Raw genomic sequence first — 27,454 nt, 5'->3', positions numbered from 1 at the left:
TATGACTCTATAATTGGTCAGGGAAAATAAACATTGCTTTCTTTATGCTTGAGATGTCCTTTACCGCAGAGAAAGGACTGTTGTTTCCTTCTTGGAGATTTGATGACTTCATATCTACAAGCTGTTCAGCTATCAGGGAGCCAATCAAATAGCTGTTGGCAGGCAGAAAGCCTTTGACATCAACAGTGGGTCACCAAGCCCAGAACAATCAGCTACTTGTTCCCTGTAGAATCTCCATTTGTGTACTTTATATCCCTTGGCCAATAACACAGTGAGGTTTTAACAATCTGTGTCCACTTTGGCATCAGTTAGCTCTGCCTTTCTGGTTTGACTTCTTTAGCAATTTGTGGTAAGGTAATCGCCAGGGTGAATCATGGCTGATGCTCTGGCAGAGTAATAACACTGGGGGGGAGGCAATAGTCTAAATGGACTATCACCGGACTGTTAATCCAGAGACCCAGGTCATGTTCTGGGGACGTAGGTTCGAATCCTGTCAGGGCAGATGGTGAATTTGATTTCAATAAGTATCTGGAATGAAGAGTCTTATGATGACGATTGTTGGGACAACCCAACTGATTCACTAATGTCCTTGAGGAATGAAACAGCCTTCCTTACCTGGCCTGGCCTACATTGGACTCCAGGCCCACAGCAATGTGCCCTCTGGGCAATCAATGCTGCAAAACAATCTTGAAGCGTAACTGATCATCTCTCACTCTGAGTTTAGCATTTGTCTATCAAATGATCACCCACTTATTCAGAGCCACAGATAGACCAAACCTCTCAATGAGCAATGATCAATTGGCACTGGCTTTAATGTGGTGGTGAGGCTGGGGCTGGGAGCTAGCTGACACTGATGGTTAGTTAGTGTTTCTCTGAGCTGAATGGGTCTTGGAAGAGGAGGTGGAGTCACAGCTCTGAAGCAGCTTAGCGTTGGCTGGTGTTAGTTCATTGAGGGGCAGTGTGAATGTTGCCAAACTGTAGGGGAGATCAAGCTTTAGTTGTTCATATTAATCTGGCTACAACTTGACAAATGGTCTCCTGGATATGGATGTGGTCATGGTGCTGTTGTGAACAATGTACTCTCAGCTTGTGTATTTTGATGCAGGGACTGGAGCCCCTGAGAGATCCCGGGGACTTCACTCATGGGAAGGAGCCATGTGTCTGGAGACTAGCTGCACCAGACCTTCCCGCTCGATTGTGAGGGCCTGCATTTCACAGGCAGGAGGGAGTATAGTGACTACCCCCATCCCACTCTATTTGTGGGCTCCTCTGTAAGATTGTGAGGCGGAGTGGGCGATGTTGGGGTTGGGTGAGGACAGTTACCTGATTGAAGCCAACCTAACCACTGTGTCCAAGCCCCCAGCAATCCCTTCTCCAGGCTGGGCTGGATATCACATTCACTCATTGAAATAACACGCTCACGCTCACCCCAACATTGAAATAGGAAATGATCAATCCATTCCATTGTTTATTGATAGGCAGCTGGAGTTTTGACTCATTGGGAAATCAGAGTTTTGAAGCTAATGTTGAAAGGCACTTGTGGCTTGAACATTGTTTCACAAAAGAAAACTTGGTACTGTACAGAAAGTTCACGGTGGAATCAGTTGGTACTGATCTGGATTGACTCAAAATAAGTCTGTTTGTTGCAAAGAGCTTCATTGATGTAGCAGGTGAGAGGGGTTTTTCACTTGGATCTGAAGAAGGTGATGGGAACATCAAAGAGAAGGTCAGCCATTGGGCTACTTTCTATTCCTTCCCACAGGACCTGCTTGAACAATAATCACTCATTACCACTGTTAGAACTTATCAAACTGCTTCACAGACAATGAATTAATTGTGAAATGCAGTTGCTTCAGTGACTCTCATTCCCCTTTCACCTTTGAAATCTCTGACTTATGTTAACACCTGCTTGAGAAATGCTTCCATTTTAAAACAGTCACCCCTGTCCTACCCCTTCATGACTTTGCATTCAACTGTTTCTGTAATTTCCACCCACTGAAAACTCCCAGCCTATTATTCTGGCCAATTTTAATCACTCCATCATTGATAGCTGTGCCTTCAATTGCCTGCAAACTAAGCTCTGCAATTGCCTCCCTCTACCCTGCATTCCCCTCCTCTCCGCTCCCTCTTCTCCTCATCCCACCATTTCTTCCCCTATCCCTGTCTAATCTGCACCCCAACCCCTTCCAGAGCAGTTCTGCTGCTGGATCCTAATTCCTGCAGGACATTGCAATAGGAACTGAGGGAAAGTGATTGGGGGAAACCCTTTGGTTTGTGTTTTTTAGTGAAAAGCTTGAAGTTGTTGTTAAGGTGGCGCTGTGATTGTGAACATGTTCTCTGTCTCCTTGTAGCATACGCACAGATTCAGCCGCATCAGTTAATGCACCAACAGCAGCAGCAGCAGCTTCAGTTACAGCAGCAACAACAGAAACACCTGCAGCATCAGTTTGTCCTTCAGCAACAGCAGCTTCAGCACCGACACCAGCAGCCCCAACTGATCCACACCAGCACCCAGCTCCAGCCACTACAGCCACAGCAGACCCAGAGCCTGGCTGTACAGCCCTGTGCCCAGATCCAGACCAGCGTGCATCCTCAGGCCCAGGCTCATGTGCAGGCACAGCACTGTCAGACTGTCGTCCAGCAGAAACATCAGGCCCTGCACCTTCAGGGGGCTCACTCCCCTAGCCCGGTGCTGCAGCCTGTCTCTCAGGCCCAGCAGAGTTTGCAGCCAGGTCCCCAGCCTGGCCAGCCAGATGCTCTGCTCAACAGTCATGGACAGACTCACCAGCACCAACTGGCACCTCAGACCACTGCAGTAAATCTCCAAATCCAGCCAGCTGCTCACGTGGTAAGATACGCTTCTGCTTTGGACATTTGATTTCTCTCTGTCGGTCTCTCCCCCTCGCTCTTTCTCTTTCTCTCTCCTGTCTGTCTCTGTCTTTCTCTCATTGCCCGCCTGCGAGTTCTCTCTCACTCACTGGGTGAGGGTTTAATGGCTGTTTTAGAGGTCTTTAAGATTATGAAAGAGTTTGTGGAAGAGTCTGGATCTCGGGATCTTAAATGCAAACTGATCCTGAATGAATCCAGTCAGGAATTCTGAAGAAATCTTGTTTCATAGAGAGTAGTGAGAACAGTTGAGACACTCCCACAGTGAGTGTGAGAGAGGAACCATTTTGATGAACACCAGGGACAGAGGGATGTGGTGATAGGCTGGAGGCAGGTTTTATGGATTACAAATGCAAGTAGACAGCACCGACCAGTCAGACTGAGTGCCTGTCCCTTTGCTGCTGTTTTGATTCATTTTGTCACCCTGTGAAGGGACAGTTAGTACTAACTGTGAGAGGTGTGACCTCTGCTTTAATTTTCCCCAATCTCAGATTTTCTGCAATTTCCTATTGAGCAAGTCTTAATGTTCGTGTGAAATACCTCGGGGTGTTTTATTACGTTAATGATGCTGTACAAATTGAAGTTGATGTTGTGACAGATCCTACTTAGTTCCTTGTTTATCTCTCAGCACGTGGTTTTCACAATAACTGTTGTAAAATAAAGGCACCTGGTCTTCACCTCTATCCATAAACAGGAGTAATGATGAAACTCTTTGTGGGCTGATGTAGCATCACCTCTTCAGCTACTGTCAATCATTATCAATCCTACTGCTCATTTAAGGCCAGCATTCTGGGTCTGTTCAGAACATCAAGCCCTACTATCCCATCCAGACATTCTCCCTCCTTCAGATCAATGTGAAAACTGAGGCTACACCCTTCACTCTGTAAACAGAACATGGATTTAACATGAAACATTCTCTGTTACTTTTATATAGCACTTTCACAGCTGCTGTGGATTCTGGGATAGCTGTACTTCCATTGGCTTCTGTTCTTTCATAGTCCTCAGCAAAAAGTTTTGAATTCCTGATGAAACAATCATCTTGCTTGGAATTACAAATAATCACTTTCTTCATTCATTCCTGTTCATGCTGGAGAGAGGATATAGCTCCTTTTAATAAGGAAACATTTAGTTTTAATTTTCTCTCTGTCCTGAAGGCACTGATTATCTGCTCCTGTGTATAATCCAGGGGCTAATACCTTGCGGACTTGCTCAAGTGATGATTCTTTTATGTATCCATCTGCCTCTTTGAAGAAGAGTTGAAAAGTTTGCAAGTAACAGTTGCATTAAAAAATCTGACTGATTCCATGCTGAAAGGTTTGGTGTGTTGGATGTAGAGAAAATGTTTCCATTTGTGGTGGAGACTGGGAGCTGATCAGGTGTTTCCCAAGACATTGTGGGAAGCTAGTGAAGAAATTGTGCACCCCCTAGCAGAGATATTTGTATCTCTTCAGCCACGCGTGAGATGCTGGAAGACTGGAGAGTGGCTAATGTTGTGCCAAGATTTAAGAAAGGCTGCATGAAAAAGCCAGGGAACTACAGATCAGTGTGCCTGATGTCAGCGATAGGAAAATTGTTGGAGGGAATTCTGAAAGACAGGATCTACATGTATTTAGAATAGCAAGGCCTGATTAGGGATGGTCAGCATAGCTTTGTGTGTTGGAAATAATGTCACATAAATTTGAATTTTTTGAAGAGATGATCAAGACGGTAGATGAAGGCAAAGTGATAGAAGTGTCTACTTGGACTTCAGTATGGCCTTCAACAAGGCTCCACATGGTAGACTGGTTAGTAAAGTTAAATCACATGGGATCTAGGGGGAGAGAGCCAACTAGGTACAAAATTGGCTTGATTGTAGGAAACAGATAATGGTGGTGGAGGGTTGTTCAGACTGGAAGCCTGTGACCAGCAGTGTGTTGCAAGGATCACTGCTGGGTCCACTGCTGTTTATAATTTATGTAAATGATTTGGATGAGAGTATAGGTAGCATGGATAGTAAGTTTGCAGATGACACCAAAATTGGTGGTATAGTGGACAATGAAAAAGATTACCTAAGAGTACAAAGGGATCTTTATAAACTGGGCAAGTGGGCCATGGAATGGCAGATGATGGTTCACGCAGATAAATGCGAAGTGTTGCATTTTGGTAAGATAACCCAGGGCAGGGCTTACATATTCAATGTAGGGTCCTGGGGAATGTTGTTAAACAGGGAAACCCAGTTACAGACACATTAGTTTCTTGAAAGTGGTGTCATAAATTGACAGTGTGGTGAAGTATGTGTTTGACATGCATGCCTTCAGTGCTCAGAGCATTGAGTACAGGAGTTGAGACACCATGTTACTGCTCTACAAGACATTGGTAAGGCTAGATTTAGATACTTTGTATGATTCTGGTCACCCTGCTATAGAAAAAGGTGCAAAGGAGATATGAGGATGTTACCGAGACTGGAAGGTTAGAGTTATAAGGAGAGGCTGAATCAGCTGGGAGGTTGAGGCTGAGGGGTGACCTTTATAGTTGTCTATAAAACCATGAAGGGCAGAGATAAAGTAAATAGCAAAGATCTTTCCCCAGGATAGAAAATCCAAAATTGGAAGGCATGGGTTTAAGGGGAGAGGAGAAAGATTTCAAAGGGACTGGAGGAGCAATTTTTTCACAGAGGGCCATGTATATATGGAATGAGCTGCCAGAGGAAGTTATGGATGCAGATACAATTCCAACATTTAAAAGACATTTGGAAGGGTAAATGAGTAGGAAAGATTTTGAGGGATATAGGCTAAGTACAGGCAAATGGGACTCGATCAGTTTAGGAAACCTAATTAGCATGGATGGGTTGGGCTGAAGCGCCTGTTTCTGTGATGTATGACTTTGACTGTGACCAAAAGTAGGGTCCATTGATATAAACTGGTTGCTGATAAAACTAGTGGGCATTTCAGAAATGAGTACTTTGACCAGAAATGTACCACTAAATGTTTGAGGTGAAGAATGTGGATACGTTTAAGGGGGAAACTGGAGAAACATGAAGGGGAAGGAAGAACTCATTATTGCTGAGAACTGTGGAGACCAAGTCATTGAGTGGCTTTAAGACACAGAAAGGTAGATTCTTGGGGGTCAAGGGTTACAGGGAGAAGGTGGGAGAATGGGGTTGAGAAACTTCTCAGCCGTGATCAAATGGCGGAACAGACTCGATGGGCTGAATGGCTAATTCTGCTCCCTATAAGTTATGGTCTTACAGAGAAAGGAATCGGAGATAGAGTCAATAGAGATGTACAGCATGAAAACAAACCCTTTGGTCCACTCATCTATGTTGACCAGATATCCTAAATAAACCTAGTCCCATTTGCCAGCATTTGACCCATATCTCTCAAACTCTTTCCTATGCATATTACCCATCCAGATGCCTTTTAAATGTTGTAATTGTGTCAGCCTCCTCCACTTCCTCTGGCAGCTCATTAACTCTGATGTTCAGAGTTACTCGAAATCAAACAGCAGAACAGTAGCTGTGCAGATTCACTGCTGGGTCAGACAGCAGTGCAGGTTTATTTTTCTGTTTGATTCATTTCCCATGTGGTCACTGCCTTTGTCTGTCTTCCTTTTTAAAGTGCCATTATTTTGATCTTGCCTTTTTCCTGAAGTTCCAAAACAATGCAATAGCATTTAAGCAGTTGTTACTGCTGCTAGAATTTGAGGAAATCAGCTCCAACAGTGAAAATACCTCAAAAAAGGAGCACCTCTTACCATCACAACTTCTTCCTGTCTTCCATTTTGGATTTGATGGTATGGGTAGGACAAAATGGGTTGGGAAAAGACTCTAGTTAGCCTGCACCCACTGAGTGAAATGGCTTGTGACTGTCCATAATGCGAATTGATGGACTTTCACTGCAAGGGCTTCATTGTTCAGCTTGGTCCCCCTGATACCCTGAAAAAGGCAATGGTTCACAACAACAGCTGTGGCATGCTTAACCACAAATATTAACTGCAGGTGCTGGAAATCCAAAACAAAACCAGAAATTCCTGGAGAAACTCGGCGGATCTGGCAGCACCTGTAAAAAGAAAGCTCCAGTGACCTTTCTTCAGAACATTGGGGAAAGCTGGACTGATGAGCACCTCCCTCCTCTGCAGTCTGCTGTAATTCTACAGTAATTACTACTTTGCTGAAGTAATCTAATTCAATAAGTAACTTCCCTGGGATTGTGGATCTTCAGAACATTTTCTGATGTATTTTGCTTCTGAAGTATATTTTCTGCTGGCATTCCGTGAGCAAGCTGTGGCACAGATGACTTCTGCTTGAACATGGGGGATCTTTTTTTAACCAAGTGTTAGCAGTTCAGGGGAGGTTCACTAGATTTCTCTGAGATGAGGGGGTTTGTTTTACAAGGAGAGATTTAACAGTTTACGCCTATACTGTCTGGAATTTATAAGAATGAGAGGAGGTCAAACGGAGGTGTTCAAGATGATAAAAGGTGTGGATAAAATAGACATGGAGCAGGTGCATCCTTTTGTGGGGCATTCTAGGACGAGAGGTCATAATCTTACGATAAGGGACAGCAAATTTAAAACATTTGAGGAGAAGCTACTTCTCCCAAAGGGTTGTGAATCTGTGGAATTCGCTACCTCAAAGTGCAGTGGATGCTGGGACAGTGAGTAAATTTAAGGAGGAGTTGGACAGATTTAAATTGGTAACAGATTGAAAGGATATAGAGAGAAGGCAGGAAAACTGGGGTGAAGAGCATATCAGCCATGATCAAATGGCAGGGCAGACTCGATGGGCCGAATGGCCTAATTGTACACCTACATCTCATGAATTTCTGTTCTAGCTTGCACCATCTACTGGCAGCACTCAGTATTACCTCAGGATTAAATGCTCGTATTTCTGCAATGACTCCTTTTGTAACTACAATTTCACCATGTAATTACAAATGAAAGTTAACGTCTAAGTTATGACCCACAAGGTCGGGGAGCAGTCCCTCAATATTTGAACAAGCAAAGTATAGTTTAGATTTCACTGAATATTTAGTGGCTTATCTTAACAAGAGAGAAGACTGCATTTCATTCTCAATAATTCAGTGACAGAAACCTTTTTTTGAAGTTGGTACAACTTAGTGCTTTTTGCTCCATAGTGAATTATTTAGATTATGTTTTTCTAATAGTCTTGAGAGGTTGTTTTTAATTTGGAGATTTGTTGACCACATTGATCTTTGTTACACTCACAGGAGTTCTCATACAATCAACAGACAGACTCTTTGCTGAACATCTGTCATTTTATAACTGGGAGGATTCTGCTGTCTTGCCCTCAGAGACCACCACCCACGTTGGTGAAGCAACTATTGAAACTGTAAAAACAAACACTCTGCAAAGCAGCTTTTTGTTTTCTTGCACATTTGTGCTGATCAGGTTGAAGTTTATTTAGTTTGGGAAGTGAACCACATGGAATGAAAGTCAGGCAGGTTTCAGAACGAGAGACAATCTCCAGTCTCCGAACAGCTTTGTGTCCGTACCGCAATTGAGGGGCACCTCCCCAAGTTTGACGCAGCTTTCACAGTTGTGAATATCTGGGGGAGAGGACTGAGTTGCAGGTGGGGGGGCTGGGGGGGTGCTGCTGTTTTGTCCTGAATACATGTAGATCACTGCTCTGACTGGTATTGTAATAGAGCATTTAACTCTGGTCGAAAAATATTCTTGGAGCTAATATGATTAGGGATTTTCTAGTTGAGTGGTTATGGTATATCTTATCTTTTGAATGAGAGTATGTGTGTAACATTTAGCTTAGACCTTGCTGTTGAAATGTCACTCTTCTTTATTTCTCTCAGGATGTGGCTATCAGTGTTACTGAGAATATCATTTATTGCCCAACCCTTGTTGCTCTGGGGAAGGTGCTGGTGAGCTGCTGCTTTGAACCAGTGGAGTCCACGTGGTGTAGGGAGACCCACAATACCCTTAGGGTGGGAATCTCAGGAGTTTGGTCCGGCAATAATGAGGCGCAGCGATTTAAGTTAGGATGGTGTGTGTCTGGGAAGTAATCTGCATAGTGGACGTCACCGATTTGGGAGGAGCTGATGAAGGAGTCTTGGCGAGTTGTTGCAGTGAATCTTGTAGGTGGCGCACATAGACACTGGTATTGTGCTTCCATTGTTGGAATGAATGTTTAAGTTATTAAATGCATTGTGGGATATGTTGTTCTGGATGGTGTCAAGCTTCTTGAATGTTGTTGGAGCTGCACTCATCCAGGCAAGTCGGGAGTTTTCCATCACACTCCTGACTTGTGCCTTGTAGATGGCGGACAGGCTTTGGGGATAAGGAAGTAAGGTACTTGCTGCAGGATTCCTAATCTCTGGACTACTCCTGGAACCAGGATATATTCTGGTTGATCCTGATGCAAGGAAGTTAGTGCTTGCACAGTGATTCTGTTACTAATATTCCAGAGACGTGGAATAGCATCGTATACAAACAACAATGATCTTAACTGATTCAATTTCATTGTTGGAAACTCCAATGCAACGAGTAGATTAGTTACAATAGGTTTGGTCATTTTTAGTACAAATTTAAATGCACAACTTGATTCTGTGGGGAAAAAAATGGATTTGCAACAAATGTGAAATATTTTGTTGAATAACAACAATCTCATTCTTTTTGCCATTAGTCCAGTAGATATAGGAGCAGAATTAGGCTATTCAGCCAGGAGGCCGGCTCTGCCATTTGATCCGAGTTGATGTTTTTCAACTCCATTCTGCTGCCTTCTCCTCATAACCGATGATCCCTTTACCAATCAAAAACCTATCTATCTCTGTCCTAAATACACTCGATGACTTGGCCCACACGGCCCTCTGCAGCAATGAATTTCACAGATTCCCCACCCTCTGGCTGAAGAAATTCCTTCTCATGTCCCTCCTAATCTTTCCTACTAGTGGAAACCTTTTTTCAGCACTTCGATTTCTCCGTATTGTAAGCTTCAATCATATCCCCCCAACCAGCCCCCCGATCGAGTACAGACCCAGAGTCCCCCACTGCTTCTCGTACAACAGGCACTTCATACCCCAAGATGGTTTGTGTAAACCCCCCTCTAGAATCCCTCCCACACTAGCACATCCTTCCTTAGATACAGAGCCCGAAACTGCTCTCAATGTTCCAAATGTATCTGATCAGAGCCTTATACAGCCTCAGTAGTACTTCTCTGCTCTTGTATTCTACTCCTCTTGAAATTAATGCTAACCGAATTTGCCTTCCTAATTACCAACTGAACCTGCATGTTAACCTTAGGAGAATCCCGAACTAGATTTCTCAAGTCCCTAGATTTCAGAAACCTTTCCCTATTTAGAAAATAGTCTGCGTCTCTGTTTTTCCAAACAAAATGTATAACCTGGTGCTTTCCCACACTGTATTCCCTCTGCCACTTCTTTGCCCACTCACCTCACCTGTTCAAGTCCTTCTGCAGCCTCCCCACTTCCTTAGCAGTACCTGCTTCGCCACCTATCTGTGTATCGTTCTTCCTGAAAGCTTCCAGATGTGACTGATTCGTAGCTGAGCTGGTTTAGGTACAGGATGTTTAGTTTCTGCTGCTAGCCAGTGAAAATGGAGATTGAGTGAATGTTTCTGGTGTGCTCTGTTTTAGATCCAGCAGTGCCAGAGGAGCAGCCAGGACATCAGCAGGAGAGAGAAGCCAGACACGGCCATTGAGAAAGGGCCATCAGAGAAAGCTGCAGTTCAGACAGCACCTCCGACCCCCAGCTGCTTAGCAACGTCCGATCAGAAGAAAACTGAATCCAGCAAGTCAATAACACAAGGTGAGAGATCGTGGGCAGATTCCTTTTCAGGATTAATTCTCAGGATTTATGAAGGATGTTTCTGGGAAGTGCATAATTATGCAAAGGCGTAATAGGATCATGTGATTTTAAAATCCAGTGAGACGGTGTGTTTGTTATAATTTGTTGCAGGATGATTTTTGAGATTGTTTGTGGGAGCTGGAGGAGAAGTGCAGTCCTTCCTGAAATGAATTTGAGTCCATCGTAGCACAGAGTTCTCTGAACTAGAAACACTTTCTGAAAGATATCACTTGGCCTCCTGAAGGTAAACCCTCAGCTGAGTGTCCAACCAGACCCACTATCAGCCTCTCTATTGGGGTCACAGACCTCAAACCCCTCAGGTTCAACAAACATCACCCAGACCCAGGGTTGAAACAACAGCTTCATCTGGCTCAGTGTTACACTGGGCTCAGCTTTGACATAGAGTGATGTCAGCCCAGAACCACTTTGGTTTATATCAAACACGTTTCATTTTACAGTTTGAAATACAAACCAAGAGAGCTGGAGCATCTCAACAGGTCTGGCACCATCTGTGGAGACAAACAGTTAATATTGTGGGCTCAGTGGCGACTAAAGAGGGAGGGGGTAAAGTGATGGATTCGTACCATGGAAAAAGACAAGGAGGAGCTAGTGGGACAGAAAGGAAGGTCAGGGAAGGTTAGAGGGAATTGGAGATCCTACAGGCAGTGCAGGCAAAGCCAGAGTGAGTTGTAGAGAACAGGCAAAATAAAGATCTCGAGGGGGTGTTAAGAGCAGAAAGTAGATCAGCTCAGCTGCAAGCAAAAGTGGGAAAACCAGATTCTGGCAGAGAAGGAGCACTGTAACAGAGTAGAGGTCTCTGTCCCTGCTCTGAAGGTGTTGAACTCCATGTTGAGTCCTGAAGAGTGTCTCAGTGGGAAAATGAGATGCAGTTTCTGCAGCTTGCATTGTGCTTTGCTGGAACACTGCAGCAGTCTGAGGACTGAAACGTTAATGAGTGAGGAAGCTGGTTTATTGATCAGACATTTTGGTGAAGTTGTATTTCTGTATTTACAATTTTTTCAGTAAATTATGCAATAACTATTCAGTATTAGATTATTGTCACGTGTACCTGAGCAGAGTGGACAGAGTTCCACTGTCCGGCAACATCTTCAAATACAATACTTGAATTAAAAACGAGCCAAAATTCAAGAAACAGAAACAAAAAGAGATCCAGATCACACTCTGGCTGAGTTTTAAACTGGGTTCACCGATACCACCTATGTTGACTGTCAGAGTATTGGAGAGGATCGATATGTGAAAACACATACTCTCCCTTTCCTTAGATTGTCACTACCAATTGTTGTCAAGTTCAGGAAATCTGGGAATGTGACAGCTGCTGTTCCAATGTCTGATAACTTTGGATAATCTGTACACACTGAAGCTGGTTAAGTTGATCTGTCCACTTCTACTCCCTAATGGAGCTGGGGAGGAGACGCTGAATGATTTGATTGACATTGCCTCCACAGGAGAGCGAGCATATGGAACAACAGATTCAGGCCCCTGCATCCTGGGGTAATCCCCACTCAGTTCACTACTCTTAGAATTCCCATTGTACACCATGTGGTCTCTCATTTATTACAGGGAAAGAGGGTCAGCACCGTCATCTTCCAGAAAGTTAATATTCAAATGTAGAGAGGAAGCTTCCTGATTTCATAACCTTCCCGATGGGTTGTTTGTGGGGGACAGTGTAAGAAAGGAGGCTAATTGTCCCTTTGTGTGTGTTGTCCTTCTGTGTTTGAGATTTGTTTAACATTGTTGCCCTTGGAGACAGCTTGGGACGCTCCAAACACACGCTTCTGTTGGCCAACAGGAGAAGCTGAGCTTGAACCATATTCATTAGCTTCTCGTGGCACCAGTTCATGTGAAACTTCAGTCTCAAGCTGTGCCTTCTCATTGACATCCACCACCCACCCCCCAACCACCCCCCAACCCTTCCCCACTCTTCCTGCTGTTGTCTCAGCTTCACCCTTCTCTATTAACTTGCAGAACATGTCAGGTGATGCGCACTCTTCCCCGATTAGCTGTCCCCATTCGATTCCCCTGGAAAGAATCAATATGACTAGACACCCCCCCCCCCCACCCCACCCCCCGAGGTTCTGAGCTGTGTTTATTGGCTGTGTCACTAAGGGAGCTGCTGGTATTTCTTGTGGTGACGAATTTAACAGGAAACACTCAGGTTAACACTGGCCACTGCTGTTTTTATCTTTCTGAGCTAATTTCTACTGAGTTGTTGTTGTATAGCTGCCTGCCACGTGGTACTGACTTTGCCCACCCCATCGGTGCTGCAGCGCTATTCAGCTGTGAGGGGCTTCACCCGTAATGAAACCAGATGAGATCCTCTTGGGGATTGAGTGTCATCACAGTGGAATTTGAAAAGCAGGATTCCAAGTTAAAGCTTTCCCTCAATAGCTGCGGACCTCACTTATGGTTCCTCCATTGCCCCCTCTTTCCAGATCTCATTCTTGAGCATGAACGTGCTGCCGGGCGTGGGTTACTCTCTGGATTTGTATCGGGTTGAATAAGGAGGAATTTATATCTTACTGTATGATTTGGAGCACACAGAGAGAACACTTCTGCTCCTCTTCGACATGTTGGAGAAAACGCACACATGAAGAGCATTAACAGCACATTTGCAGCAGAGAAATAGGCCATTCAGCCCAGCAGTGCTTCTTATGCACACGAATCTTGACTCATCTCTCTTCATCTCATCCAATTCTCACATCTTTCACTATCATTCTCATTCATCTACATCTACATTCCTGATGAAGAGCTTATGCTTGAAACATTGACCCTCCTGCTCTTCGGATGCTGCGTGACCGGCTGCGCTTTCCCAGCACCACACTCTTCACTCTGATCTCCAGCATCTGCAGTCCTCACTTTCTCATTCATCTACATGTCCGGCTAAATTTATTTTCTAATTGGCCTGTTCAGCATGTTATCAACACACACCTCAGGAACAGGTAGGACGTGAATCTGGGAACAGCCTCTGTACTATTTAGCTCTGTTTAGTGAGTTCTAATTTCTCATCTCTGTCTCTGTCTCACTCTCGCGCACCATCCCTAGTCCTCTGTTCCTCGCCCTTGCACGCCATCTCCCTCATCCTCTCTCCCGCGTCTCTTCCTAGATGAAAGGCCTTCTCTTTAATTCTTTCTTGGGTTGATGGCTGTCTATTTTCTACTTGTGGTCTGAAGTGAACAATCTCCTTTATTCCTCATGGAGAAATGGGGCCTGAAGTGATATTCTCAGAGCCTCCACAACGTCCGATATGATCGAATGGTGGAACAGACTCAATGGGCTGAATGGCCTAATGCCTGCTCATGTCTCATGGTGTTACCCATAGCAGGCCACATGCAGCAGTGGGATAGGATTGCTGTCTCTGAGCATATTCTGTACAGTATGGTCATGAACCAGAGAGAATTTGTTAGCCTGTCTCAGGCAGGTCATTCCAGAACTGCCTGTTCATGAGGAGTTTTGTGAAATCTACCCCACTCGCGAGGTTCAGATAATTGCCGGTGGGTGATATATTTACGGTTTGTTGGAAGGAAGTAGAAAGCATGGATTTCTCTGGTAATAACATCAGCTTCCTAACTGCTCCATTAGGCAATAAAGCTTTTAGAAAATGTGATTAAAAAGATTAGCTCATGAAAAATGCTGTGAAAGCCTAGAAGCAAGAAGCTTGTATTACTTGATCAGTTAGTCTGTTCAGTACCAACAATAGGTACAGAACATTTATAACGTTGCTGCAGTTTAACGAGTGGTAACTAGGTTCAGCTCTGAGAAAGAGTCACAGCAGACTCCATGTTAACTCTAACTGTCTCCACAGAGGCTGCCTGACCTGCTGGGTTTCTCTAGCACTCTGCTTTCATTCAGTCATAATTGGTTTTGATTAGTATCAAAACTGTTTCTGATTCAGTTGGACAGTGACAGTACACGCGTATGTGATTATGCACAGGTTTTCCATAAGAAATAGCAGTGTTGACCATTTGGCCCATTGATCCTGCTCCATCATTCAACAGAATCCTGGCTGTTGTCTGCCTGAACGACAGTTTACCATCTCCTCCCCAAATCCCCGATCTCCTTAAAGATCTGCCTCAGTTACTGTTTCAACATCTACAGCCCTCCCACTTAGAGAATTCTGCTCTCAGATGAAGATGAATCTTTTCAGGAAGAAGGTTTTGAATCTTTGGAATTCCCAACCCCAGGTTGTTGTTGAGGTGTGGTCATTGAGCATGTTCAAAGCAGAGATTAATAAATAGCAAGAGATTTCAATGGGACTATGGAATTGAGGCGGACCCTCAGCCATGAGCTTATTGAACAGCAGAACATGCTCAATGGGCTGAGTGGCCTGCTCCTATCTCTTGCTTTCTCTAGCACAGTCTCTGTAAAACGATGTACTATAGGAAACATCAAAAACAGAAAACCGGTGCAGCAGTAGGCCATTCAGCCCTTCAACCTTGCCCCACAATTCAATGTGATCATGGCTGATCATGCAATCTCAGTGTCCCTTTCCCATTTTCTCTCCATACCCCTTGATCCCTTTAGTTGCAAGGACCACATCCAGCTCCCTCTTGAATATATCCAATGAATTGGCCCCAACAGCTTCCTGTGGGAGAGAATTCCACAGATTCCCAATTCTGAGTGAAGAAATACTTCACCATGTCAGTCCTGAATGGCTTACCCCTTATTCCTAGACTGTGACCCCTAGTACTGAAGCTTCCCAACATTGGGAACATTTTTCCCACGTCTAGCCTGTCCAATTCCATCAGGATTTTATATGTTTCCATGAGACCCCCTCATTCTTCTAAATTCCAGAGAGTACAATCCCAGTCGATCCAGCCTTTCCTCATATGTCAGTCCTACCATTCCCGGGAATCAGTCTGGTGAACCTTCACTGGACTCCCTCAACAGCAGGACTGCCCTTCCTCAGGCTGAGACCCCAAAACTGCACACAATACTCAAGGTGTGGCCTCACCAAGGCCCAGGTCTCGTTAAGGTGAGGAGTAAGTGGTTTAGATTACTTACAGTGTGGAAATAGGCCCTTCGGCCCCACAAGTCCACACCGACCCGCCGAAGCGCAACCCATCCAGACCCATTCCCCTACATTTAACCCTGCCCCTAACACTATGGGCAATTTAGCATGGCCAATTCACCTAACCTACACATTTTTGGACTGTGGGAGGAAACTGGAGCACCCGGAAGAAACCCACACAGACACGGGGAGGATGTGCAAACTCCACACAAACAGTCGTCTAAGGCCGGAATTGAACCTGGAACCCTGGTGCTGTGAGGCAGCAGTGCTAACCACTGAGCCACCCTTGGTGCAGAGGCAAGATTTTTGTGGATGAGTTTTCCCTGGGACTTTCCCTTACTTTAAAGGGACAGTGTAAATGTGTTCTTTTTTGTAGTAATTTTGAAAGTAACAAATCGAAGCAATGCTTGGTGAGTGTAAATGCCTTGTTCAATAGCTGCACTGATTACAATATTGCTGTTGTACCTCTGTGACAATCCCCACCTCTCTCAGACTGATCTGATCTTAATGCACTTTGCATCGATGTGCCCTCACCATCTGGTGCTGAGTGTATTCCCATTTCTTTCTTCCCCTTGTTTGTCTTTTCCTTCATCCGGGAAGCAGGGACTCCAACTGAGCTCTGAGTCCCAGGCTGCCTGCTGTTTTCTGAGAAAGGGGCTGATCTCTGACCTGGCGCTGAGAAGGTGAGTATTGTCTGATGTTTGCTTACAAAGAGGCTACACAGGGAGTCGTGCCCTTGTCCAACAGTCACTCGCAGCACAGTCCATCTGCTGCACACCAGCACAGGCAATCATGCACACAGTGTTGCTCACAAAACTCACTCACACTTATTACTCTCTCTGTGTCTCTCTCTGCGCTCACAACACGTGTGCACCACACAAACACACACACAGTCTGTAACACAGATCCCAAGATGTCAAATTAGTCACTAACTGATTCTCCCTGATCTCTGAGCAGGGCTAGTGAAGCAGGTTAGTTTGAAGTTTAAGGAATTAATTTGGTGTGCAGTGAGTTGATGTCAAAATGTGTCTTGCTAATGCTGTGTTTTAATGTCTGTCTATAAAGGTTGTGGTGTTGGTTAAAGAAGGAACTGGAGGGTTCTGGGTGATAGCGAGGTTGTGGGTTCTGGGTGCAGTATTCCTCTGGGGTTAATAGACAAAGTCCCACCCTGTAGCCCATTCTTACCAGCGAGAGAGAGAGAGAGTTTCCAGCTGGTCACTCCGTGATTCGGGTCATCCTGTTTGCTTCATCTAGCACCATCTGTACAGTAAACCGAGTGAGCGCACAATGGCCTGTCACCTGCATCTATTCTCTGAACAGAAAAGAGAATCTGTTGCAGCAAATCTGCTTTGTCTGATTCTTAAAGCTTTGTGGTTTGTGGCAGTACTGGTGGGAGATGAATGGGAGAGGGTGGGGAATTGGGGTGGGGGCGGAGGGTTGTTGGGGGGGTGGGGTGGGGGTGAGATTTAATTCACTGTCAGCCAGCAGGCGTGAATTGAAGTCATGGTTTCAGAGTTGTACCTTTGGGGCTGCTCCCCCTTTGGGACCATCTCTTGCTTCCTTGCCTGTGTCGAATGAACACTATGGTCTGCCATGCTTTGATTTGTAAATCAGCCAACAGTGCGAGTGCAGAAACTAACTACCAGCTGCTGCTCTCTTTTCAGTTGGTTCCTCTTTTTGGAGCCCGTGATTGTAAATTAGTTGCTCAGGCAGGACTAAGAGCCCCACCTACGCCATCCACATTCACAGGGAATCAATCTTTCCCCAAAAGGTTTGCACTAATTACAATTAATTTGAGGGGAGGGTACTGTTCACATTCTTGTCCATGCACTGTCTTTATTACCGTATCCTGATCTGCATACACTTTCTTTTGGGAGTGTGTTGCTTGTGCATGCTTCACCACAGACACCTGTTCTTTAGTACAGTGTAAAACCCCACTGGTCTCTCACCTCCCCCCCACCCCCCCCAAACTCTGAAAGCACAGCAGGAGGTCACTGTATCTCCAGCCAAGATGTCCTGTCTGTTGTTCAGGAGCACAGCACTGTGCCTTCATTTGCATGCAGCTGCGATCACTCGAAGCCGTGCTGCCCAGAGAGAGCAGCAGCTCCAAACGACGCACACTCCAGGGAAGGGCCATTCCGACTGGCAGAGAGGATGAGCCACCAGCCACAGGGACACTGTGGAGTGATAGCCATTCAGCCCGTTTCGAGAGCTGTTTAATTTGACCTGTGTGTGTGGCAGGAAAGAAGGAGAACATTTGACTGCAACTTGTCATCGTTCCTCGGTCTCTGACAGCAATCGGGACCACAGCTCGCGATTGCTATTTTGTTTTTGAGCTGCTCACTTTGACACGGGAAGATCAAGAAGCCCCTTTTGGTCACTGTGATGTGTTAAATGAGGCTTTGTGGTGGATGCATTGATTGGTGCAGCTTTCAGCTTCACTGATCATCTGTGGACAGGCAGATTGTATCTGGGTTAGACTGGCCTGCACTGGAGGTTAAGCAGACAGCCAGCTCACTGACTGTCATCTAGCAACTTCCTGCAGCTGCTCATCTCGGTTTAAAAACAGCACATGGTGAAGTTAGCAACCCGACCGTTCGGATAAATTACCGTGTTCAGAGAGACTCAAAACAGATGGGCATCTTGTGACCTGTAGATTGTGGAGTTCACTGGAAATATTTTATCGTTTTACCAAACGTTGCTGCTGAAGGAGAGAGTATTCGTTCAAAGGAATAAAAGATGGTATTTTAGGATCCGCTAGCTGCTAGTTTGTGAAAGAGCCGCACCAGAGGCAATGGAATAAGAAACTGATATAGGAGAGAATGATGGGAACAGAGCTGAGGAGGTGAATAATCCCACTGTCACTTTGCACTCTGGTGAGTTACTGTGTTTATCAACTACTTACACAAAAAATGGTTTGCACATTATGTTCAGTATGAGTGGAATTTTCCAATTCTCTTTCAGGTGTAACTGAAACTCTACTTATCTGCTGGGAAGGTGTAGCATTAAAAGCCAAGGCATTTAATGTTGACTTGTTGGAGTACTGCAATTGGTAGTGAGTTAGCTGCTCTCTGTACATCTCTCCTGGAATCCCTTTCTATTGAGTTCAAACCCAGCACAGTGAGATGGGATTGCCTATTGGCTCTTGCTTGTGTTTCATTATCACTCCAAACCCCTCTCTGTATCTTTCAAAGTGACACTGAGAATTCTTGTCTGACCAAAGGCTTTTAAAAAAATTCGTTGTGTTATTGTTCTATTTTAGTTCAAAGCAAAGAAACAATTCTTTGTTAGAAATCTTCGAGTGAAGGTGTGTGTCACTGAAGTTAATAAATTTGGACCTAATTCTGGTGGTTGATTTGCCCCATTACTGCAATGTAACAGCTCAATGGAAACGTAAGAGAGAGTTTCAATATTCCCAATCTCTGTATGATTCCTGCAACCTCGCGTGTACCTGGGCTTCTGAATTCAGTGAGGAGAAAGTGAGAACTGCTGGGGATCAGAGCTGAAAATGTGTTGCTGGAAAAGCGCAGCAGGTCAGGCAACATCCAAAGAGCAGGAGAGTCGACGTTTCGGGCATAAGCTCTTCTTCAGGAACCATTCTGCTTTTCCAGCAACACACTTTCAGCTTCTGAATTCAGTGGCTGATGTGATGTTTGATACGGGCTGGGACCTTGACTGGGACAGATTTGTGCCTGAAACATTCTGAATGAGAATTAAACTGAGACACTCAGGCACTGAGGTCACAAATGTAAAAATTAATGTTTGCCTCAAATGTGTTTGAGATGTTTGCCTTCTGAATTGCAACTTTGCTGGCAATTGCTGTTTGACTGCAAGGACAGCCATGATTGAATGGCGGAGTGGACTCGATGGTCTGAATGGCCTTACTTCCACTCCTATGTCTTATGGTCTTATGGTGTTTGGAGAGCGGTGCAGGGGAAGGAGTGAGAATTTTGATTATTTTGCGTTTTTATAGCAACCGTTACAATCTCGGGATGTTCCATTCCAGCCAATGATGTATGTTGTTAAAGGGAAGTCAGTTTGCCACATAGCGAACCCAACAATCAGTCTGTGCATAGGAAGAGCCAACAATCAGCATTGTAGTATACACTGATCAGATCATTGTTTCAGGTGGTGTATGAGGGGGCATCACTGAGAGCTCATCTGCTGCTCTCATAAGTAATGCAGTTAATCTACACGATAAACTCCCACTGACTAACTCCAGAGTCAAATGCTGGCTAGTGTCAAGGCAGACATTTTTCTGGTTAGAATTGTATTCTCATTAACCACAACCCTACTGACTCTGCTCCTGTCTATACGTACACACCCAATCAAATTCTTATGGAATTAACACCCAATTATCACTTGGTCTCTAGATTCACTCCGTCTCCAGTAAACCTGCCAGATCTTGCCAGGTAATCACCGACAGCATAGAGTGACTTGTATTGACCAAGGAACCTGTGTATGTTGCTATTGGTCCAGGGAACAATATTGGTCAGGGCAAGGAAAAACTCTGTCAGATCCCCTGTGTCCACCTGAGCAGGGAAACAGAGCTTTGATTGAGTATAGAACTTGTTGGAGGAGCTCAGTGGGTCTGGCAGCACCTGTGAGGAGAGAAGTGAAGTTAATGTTTCATGTCTAGTATGACCTACTGAGTTCCTTCAGCATTTTGTTTTTATTTCAGATTTCCAGCATCTACAGCATCTTGGTTTTTGTCTTTGATTTAATATATTATCTGAACATGGTCAGTTCTGACTGACCAGCTTGTTTGATCAGACCCTCAATCAGCTTCTGAACTTAAAAAAGTGTTACTACTTAACGTCTCCTGGATGTCACTGCTCCCAGGGTTGGGGAGGAGGGTGTGGAAGAGTCTGAAAGGATCTGGCAAGATCAAAACCAGAGATCTGGTCTGTCTTAATGAGAGCCTCCTTGCCGATCTGAGTGGGGAGCAGCAATCTGTACTGAGAAGCCAATTTCCTTGGGAGGCTGCTGCTCATTTCCAGCCAGTTACAAGTTTAATGTAGAAACCAGAGATCTGAATGTGTGACGCTAACACAGCAGCTGAGCCAGTCACCTCTGTCCTGGATGATGGCCCAGCCTCCAGCTGTCTAATAGGATGCTGACCCTACTTCCTGCTTCAGCTCATGGCTATTGGAGGTTCCGGTGAACCACATGACTGCATCATTCAAACTCAATACTTTACCTCCATAACATCTCCCTGATTTCCCCCCCAGCCCCCGATCATCTGCTGCTGAAGCCCATGTCCATGTCATCTTGTCCTCTGGACTTGACCCCTCCAGTGCATGCCTGGCTGTTTCCCCTCCAGTGCACGCCTGGCTGTTCCCCCACATTCTCTCCTTCCTCAATCTGAGCTCCTCCCAGCTGCTGCTGCTAACTCAGCTCAACGTGTCCCATTCTCTCACCCCCCACCACCCGTGTGCTCACTGACCTCCACTCACCACCTTCTCATGGTCATACAGCAGAGAAACAGTCCCTTCGGTCCAACCAGTCCATGCCAAACATTATTGCAAGCTAAACTAATCTCACATGCCAGCTCTGGCCCATATCTCTCCAAACATTTTCCTATTCATATACTTATCCAAATGCCTTTTAAATGTCATAACTGTATCTACATCTACCACTTCATCTGGCAGTTCATTCTCACAATACCTCAATGTTAAAATTCTAATTGTTGCTTTCAAATGCCTCCATCCTCTCCCTCTCTGTAATATCCTCCAGCCCTTTAACCCTCCAGGTTCCCTCTGCTCATCCATTTCTGACCTCTAGAGTATCCCTGATTTTAATCTCTGCACCATTGGAGCTGTGCCTTCAGTTATCTGGCCCCAAGCCTTGGAATTCCGTCCCTAAAGCCCGATCTCTCTCTACCTCCCTTTGCTGAGAGGACATTCTGTAGAACCAACTTCTTCGTCTGAACAGAGATTAAAAATGCCAATTGATATTTCTGTGAAGCTGTAAGTGTCAAAGGCACTGTGTGAATGTTGGTGACTGTTGCCCTGCAGTGATCTGTCTGGTCGCTGGGTCCCTGCTATAAGTGAGTAGGTATGGGGTCTCATACCTGTATTCTGTGCCTCTCCAGTCAGAGTGAGGTGGCAGAGGAGACATGGGGACCCTTTGGCCCACAGAGTCTGCACTAGTCAAAAGCAATGATTCTAACCCTGTCTTCCAGCAATTGGACTAAAGCCTCATGTGTTTTGGCATTGCAAATGCACATCTAAACACTTCTTCAATGTTATGAGCTCTCAGTAAAGAGGGAAGATAGGTCAGAGCAGGAGGAGGCACAATTGCTGGGTTGCACAGGAGGATTTTAACCTTGTCTGTGCCCAACAGAGAAAAGGAAACCACTTCCTCATAACTGAGTCGGAACACTGGGCTCTTGAGTGACTCACTGCCTAAACCCTGTAAATGCCTGAACTGGACCAAAGTTCTGGCCTTTGGGTGGGATTAAATTCCTCATCACTCACCTGCACAGGTGTAGCTACAGCAACACCGACGTTTCAACTCCAGTCAGGAACGAGGGAGAGAGACATGCCACACAGCCATAATGACACAAGCTGCAGACAATGAAGAAAGCTACCCACGTGATCTACATGACATGTATACCACTTAGTTGATTGTTTTGAATCTGACTCCAAGTCAAGGGGCTCTCTAAGTTTAAAGACAACTGTGGAACAGCCAAATCATATTGAAGTATTCTTTCAGACAGCAAATGAGAAGTAAAAATTCCTGACCTTTTCACTTCTAGCTCAAGCTTAATAAAATTGAAATAAATTATTTTAACTGAAAGTAAACATTAAAAATAAAATGTAACCGTTATGAGGAAATGTTGTATTCTGCAAATATGAAAATCAGTTTCTCAATCAGGTACTGATGCTGTTCATTAGCTATCATGATGCTTTGTATTCATTCAAGGAACGTGGACATCGCTAGCTGGGCCAGCAGCCATTGCCTTCCCTAGTTGCTCCCTTTTTGAACTGCTGCAGTCCATGTGCTGTGTGTGACCTACAATGTCCTTAAGGAGGGAATTCCTGGATTTTGATCCAGTGACAGTGAAGGAACAGCGATATATTTCCAAGTCAGGATGGGGAGTGGTTTGAGGATGTATCTTGCAGGGGGTGGTGTTCCTATGTATCTGCTGCCCTTGTCCTTCTCATGGATTTGGAAAGTCCTGTGTGATGATCCTTGGCGAAATTCTGCATCTTGTAGACAGTACACACTGCTGCTCCTGAGTGTCGGTGATGAAGGGAGGGGATGGTTTTGGATGTAGTGCCTATCAAGCAGCTGCTTTGTCCTGGATGCTGTCGAGCTGCTTGTGGATTGTTGGGGCTGCACCCCTTCAGGCAGGTGGGGAGTATTCCATCACACTCCTGACTTGTACTTTGTAAATGGTGGAAGGGTTTTGGGGGGGTTAAGTGCTGCAGGTTTGCTAATCTCTGACTTGCTGTTGTGTTTATAGGTAGTCTGGTAGCGGGACTGGGTCAGTAAGAGCAGTAGTGACAGGAGGAGAACCTGATCCTCTGCAATCTGTGGGAAATCGGGGACACATACAGTCTCCGTGGTGATTCCATAAGCAGAAAGTGTGTTCTACTGCAGTTCCTGATTTGCCACTTGGAGCTGTGGAGTGACTTAGTATGGAATGTCCATGAGTCTGAGAATATTGTGGATAGCACGTTTAGTGAGCTGGTCACACCACCAGGAAAGGCTACACAGAAAAGAGTTTGGTAACCACCAGGGAAATGAGAAAGCATGGGCAGGTAATACAGGAGTACCCTGTGACCATTCCCCTCTCAAATAGGGATACTGTTTGTACACATCTTGGGGAAAGCAGCAACAGCAGCCAGATCAGTGACACTACAACTGCTGTGTTGAAGTGTAAGCAGGCAATAGTGATGAGGGACTCTGTAGGCAGGGGGCACAGATTAGATTAGGTTACTTAGTGTGGAACTTCGGCCCAACAAATCCACACTGACCCTCCAAAGAGCAAAATACCCAGACCCATTCCCCAACATTTACCCTTCATCTAACACTACGGGCAATTTAGCATGGCCAGTTCACCTAAACTGCACATCTTTGGGCTGTGGGAGGAAACCAGAGCACCCGGAGGAAACCCACACAGACACGGGGAGAATGTGCAAACTCCACACAGACAGTTGCTTGTGGCGGGAATTGAACCCGGGTCTCTGGCGCTGTGAGGCAGCAGTGCTAACCACTGTGCCACCATGCTGCCCCCAAATGTTTCTGTGACCATGAGCGAGACAACAGGACGGTGTGTTGACTCCATGGTGTCTGGTTCAAGGATGTTTCTGAGTGGGCACAGGGTAGAGGGTGAGCAGCCAGTGGTTGAGGTCATTATTGGTACTAACGGCCTCAGCAGGAAGAGTGATGAGGTCCTGAAAAGGGAGTTAGGTAAGAAGTTGAAAAGCAGGACTTCTAGGATTGTAATCTCTGAATTACTCCCTGTGCCTTGTGCTAATGAGGCCAGAATGAAAAAGATAGTACAGTTGGTTCTGATGTAAAGTGGTAGCTCCATTCTTGTGTGACCTCTCATTATGTGAAATCGCACAATAGCTACACCATTTAAACTAATGGGGCCAGAATCGTGTTATAGCTAATACAAGTAAGAAAAGTTTATGTTCTACAAATAATAGTCTACATTCTTCAATCAGGTTATAGCCAATTTGTGCTGAAGCAACACACAGTATAACAGAATCGACAGTACGGTTGAATGTGTGGCAAAAGAGCTGATGTAGGAGAAAAGGCTTCAGATGTTTGGATTATTAGGATCTCGTCCAGGGCAGGTGGGACCTGTACAAGGACAGACTGCAGCTAAGCTGGAGGGGCACCGATATCCTTGGAAAGAGGTTTGCTAGAGCCACTTTGGAGAGTTTGAACTAGTGCGGCAGAGGGAGGGGAACCAGAGCAGGAGGTTAGTATGTTAAGTGTGCAGGTTGATGAACACAATGGGATCTGTGGCAAGGAATGTAATAGGTCAGGCAAATGAGTTCAGAGTTTGGATTAGATCATGGATCTAATGTGCTGGAGCCATTACAGAAATTTGGTTGAGAGAAGGACAGGCCTGGCAGCTCCATGTTCCAGAGTTAGATGTTTCCAGAGGGATAGAGAGGGATGTAAAGGGGGTGCAGGATTAAGGAGGATGTCACAGCTACACTAAGAGGACATCTTGGAGGCTCATGTTTGTAGAACTCAGGTAGAATAAGAAAGGTGTAATCATTATGATAGGGTTATAGGCCCCCCAATAGGCAGCAGGGGATGGAGGAACATGTATGGAAGCAGATCATGGAAAGATGTAAACTCAGCAGGATTGTTGTAGAAGGTGATTTTACTTCCCCAACATTGACTGGGACTCTCTTAGACTTGTCTCGGTGGAGTGTATTAGCTACAAAGAGAGGCTGAACAAACTTGGATTGTTTTTGCTCAAATGTCAGACGTTGAGGTGCAACCTGACAGAAGTATATGAAGTTATGAGAGGAATGGAGAGGATGGATAGTCTGAGTCTCTCTTGCACGATGGGGAATGTCAAATTCTAGGGGGCATAGGTTTAGGTGAGAGAGGGAATGTTTAAAGGAGATCTGTGAGAAAAGTATTTTTATATAGAGGGTGGTAGAAATGCACTGCCAGGGAGGTGGTAGAAGCATAAACGTTGCTAGTGTTTAAGAGGTATTGAGACAGACAGATGAACAGGCAGGGGATAGAGGACTACAGATGAGATTAGTTTAGAATAGCATCAGGGTCAGCACAGAAATGGTGGGCTGAAGGGCCTGCTCTTGTGTCTTCTCTAGAACTGTTTTATGTTCTAGTTTCTGATTAACAATATGCTGCGGGTTATCATTAATGAGGGATTTCAAAGATGATGATGCCATTGAATGTCAAAGGGTTATCCTTTAAGTGGTAATGTGAGTGGACAAGTAACCTGTAGTCCCCAGTTTTGGGGGCTTTGGTTCAAATCCCAGTGCGGGAGCTGGAGCTAACTAAAAAACAATCCACTGAGAGACTAGAATGAAAACAGAAGCAAGTCTTTGTGATGCAGCCAGGAAAAGCTGGTTCACTAAGGTCCTTTAGGGAAGGAATGTCTCTCCACTCTGTTCAGCAGTAATTACTGATGGGCAACAAACTCGTGTTGCAGAAAAGAATAAAGTGAGATTTTTCTGAAGTGTTTTTATAGCAAGACTGAGCTTTGTTTCCACGATTTCTCATTGCAGACTGAGAAACATGGCAGGTGGAACACAATGACCTTTTTCTAGACTGTAACAGTTCTGTGAACAGCACTCTGTATGGGCAGGCATGAAGCCTCTGACAGCTAATTGTGCGAATTCCAAAGGCTGCTATCCACTTCAGGGGCGATAAACATTCGCTGGATTCAGCATCTTCGGGACTGCTAGATCTGGTCCTTGATCCCATTTGTCACTTACTGACATTCCAGAGCACACCTGTTGTAAGAACTAATGTTCGACATTGTTGTAACATTGGGAACAACAACAGCTAACATGCTGAACTCTTTTGAGTTGAGTATAAATGCAGCAGCCTCTTGCTCAGTGTAGGAGTGAAGAGCAGTCTCCTTTCACATGGTCCCCTCCATTACCAACTCACTATGTTTCTAGAGAATAGTCCAGAATAAATCACAGCAGTATTGGCCAAGCCTTTGACTTAGTTCCTGCGAAGAACACTTATTATACAGCATTGGCAGACTTGCAAAAGGACAGGGTGTAGTCCCAGAGTTAAAATTTGCTGGAAGTGCCTTGTTGGTAGCATTTTGATTCTTTGGCAGTAACACTGTTGTTTCTTCCATCACAGGGAAAGTTCCGGAGAGTGTTAATGCAAAGAACGCCAGCCCTGTCCCCACCATGACATCCGGGAATGGTAACACAACTTCATCTGTAACTGTGAGTGTGCCTCAGAGCACCGAGAACAAACCCCCTCAGGCAATTGTCAAACCACAGATCCTGACCCATGTCATTGAAGGGTTTGTCATACAGGAGGGGGCTGAACCTTTTCCAGTGAGTAGCTTCAAATTTAATCTTCACTGTGGGCTTCAGCTTAAATTCATGAATGTAGACAGTGCTGTGTGTAGCTTCCACTTGTTTCAGTCTGCTGCATTCTGTGCGTATGTTCCCAGCCTACAGTTTAAATAGCAGCTTCAGAGTTGTCTGACCAACTATTGACATTAATCCTGTTCTCTGCAGCAATGTGAATGATTGAAAGTCTTCCGGCCTGTCGTCTTGTGTGTTATCTTATAAAATTTATGTCTGATACATTTGTTATTTGGTATATAACAAAGCTTCCTGGTTTTCCTGCTACTAATTGCATTGTGGCTGACAGTGTGTTGGTAACAGAACTTTAATTACATTGGGAGCTGACTATTCAGTCCAAGTCATCAGGAAAGCTGTTGCAGTACAGACCCATCAGAGGGACTTGAGTGATGAGTGACAGTTGGATAATTCCCAAAAACCTCAAACTGGAAATCTCAAAACCAAGCAGGAAATGGATCCGACTCTGAACTGCTCATTAAATGGGAACTGAATTAAGAGTTTGGACCCTGGGAGTGCTGCTTGTTTACTGTTTAATGCTAATTTTAGATTGCACAGGATCTTGTGACAGTGGTAGTGTCTCTACCACTGAGCCAGGAGGCCCAGGTTCAACTTCCACCTGCTCCAGAGGTGTGTCATAACATCAGCCGACAGGTTGTCAGGAA

At 45.0% G+C, this 27,454-nt stretch overlaps 1 protein-coding gene across 4 annotated transcripts in view; it reads left to right on the top strand.

Annotated features, from left to right (window-relative positions):
• Window positions 1–27,454, top strand: part of LOC132833633 (polyhomeotic-like protein 2) — a 470,309-nt gene that overhangs the window by 424,372 nt on the left and 18,483 nt on the right. For 3 of the 4 annotated variants that reach the window (XM_060852049.1, XM_060852048.1, XM_060852047.1), the window contains exons 8-10: window positions 2,352–2,848; window positions 10,490–10,661; window positions 26,557–26,759. In XM_060852049.1, coding sequence (XP_060708032.1) covers window positions 2,352–2,848; window positions 10,490–10,661; window positions 26,557–26,759 — 872 coding nt within the window. Of the gene's footprint in view, window positions 1–2,351; window positions 2,849–10,489; window positions 10,662–18,378; window positions 18,606–26,556; window positions 26,760–27,454 lie in introns of those variants that run through there. The other variant, XM_060852050.1, reaches the window with a different exon arrangement.

The sequence above is a fragment of the Hemiscyllium ocellatum genome, chromosome 37 (assembly GCF_020745735.1).
Source record: "Hemiscyllium ocellatum isolate sHemOce1 chromosome 37, sHemOce1.pat.X.cur, whole genome shotgun sequence".
Classification (NCBI taxonomy): Eukaryota; Metazoa; Chordata; class Chondrichthyes; order Orectolobiformes; family Hemiscylliidae; genus Hemiscyllium; species Hemiscyllium ocellatum.
Note: the sequence above shows the minus strand (reverse complement) of the source record. Positions and strands in the feature narration are given on the sequence as shown.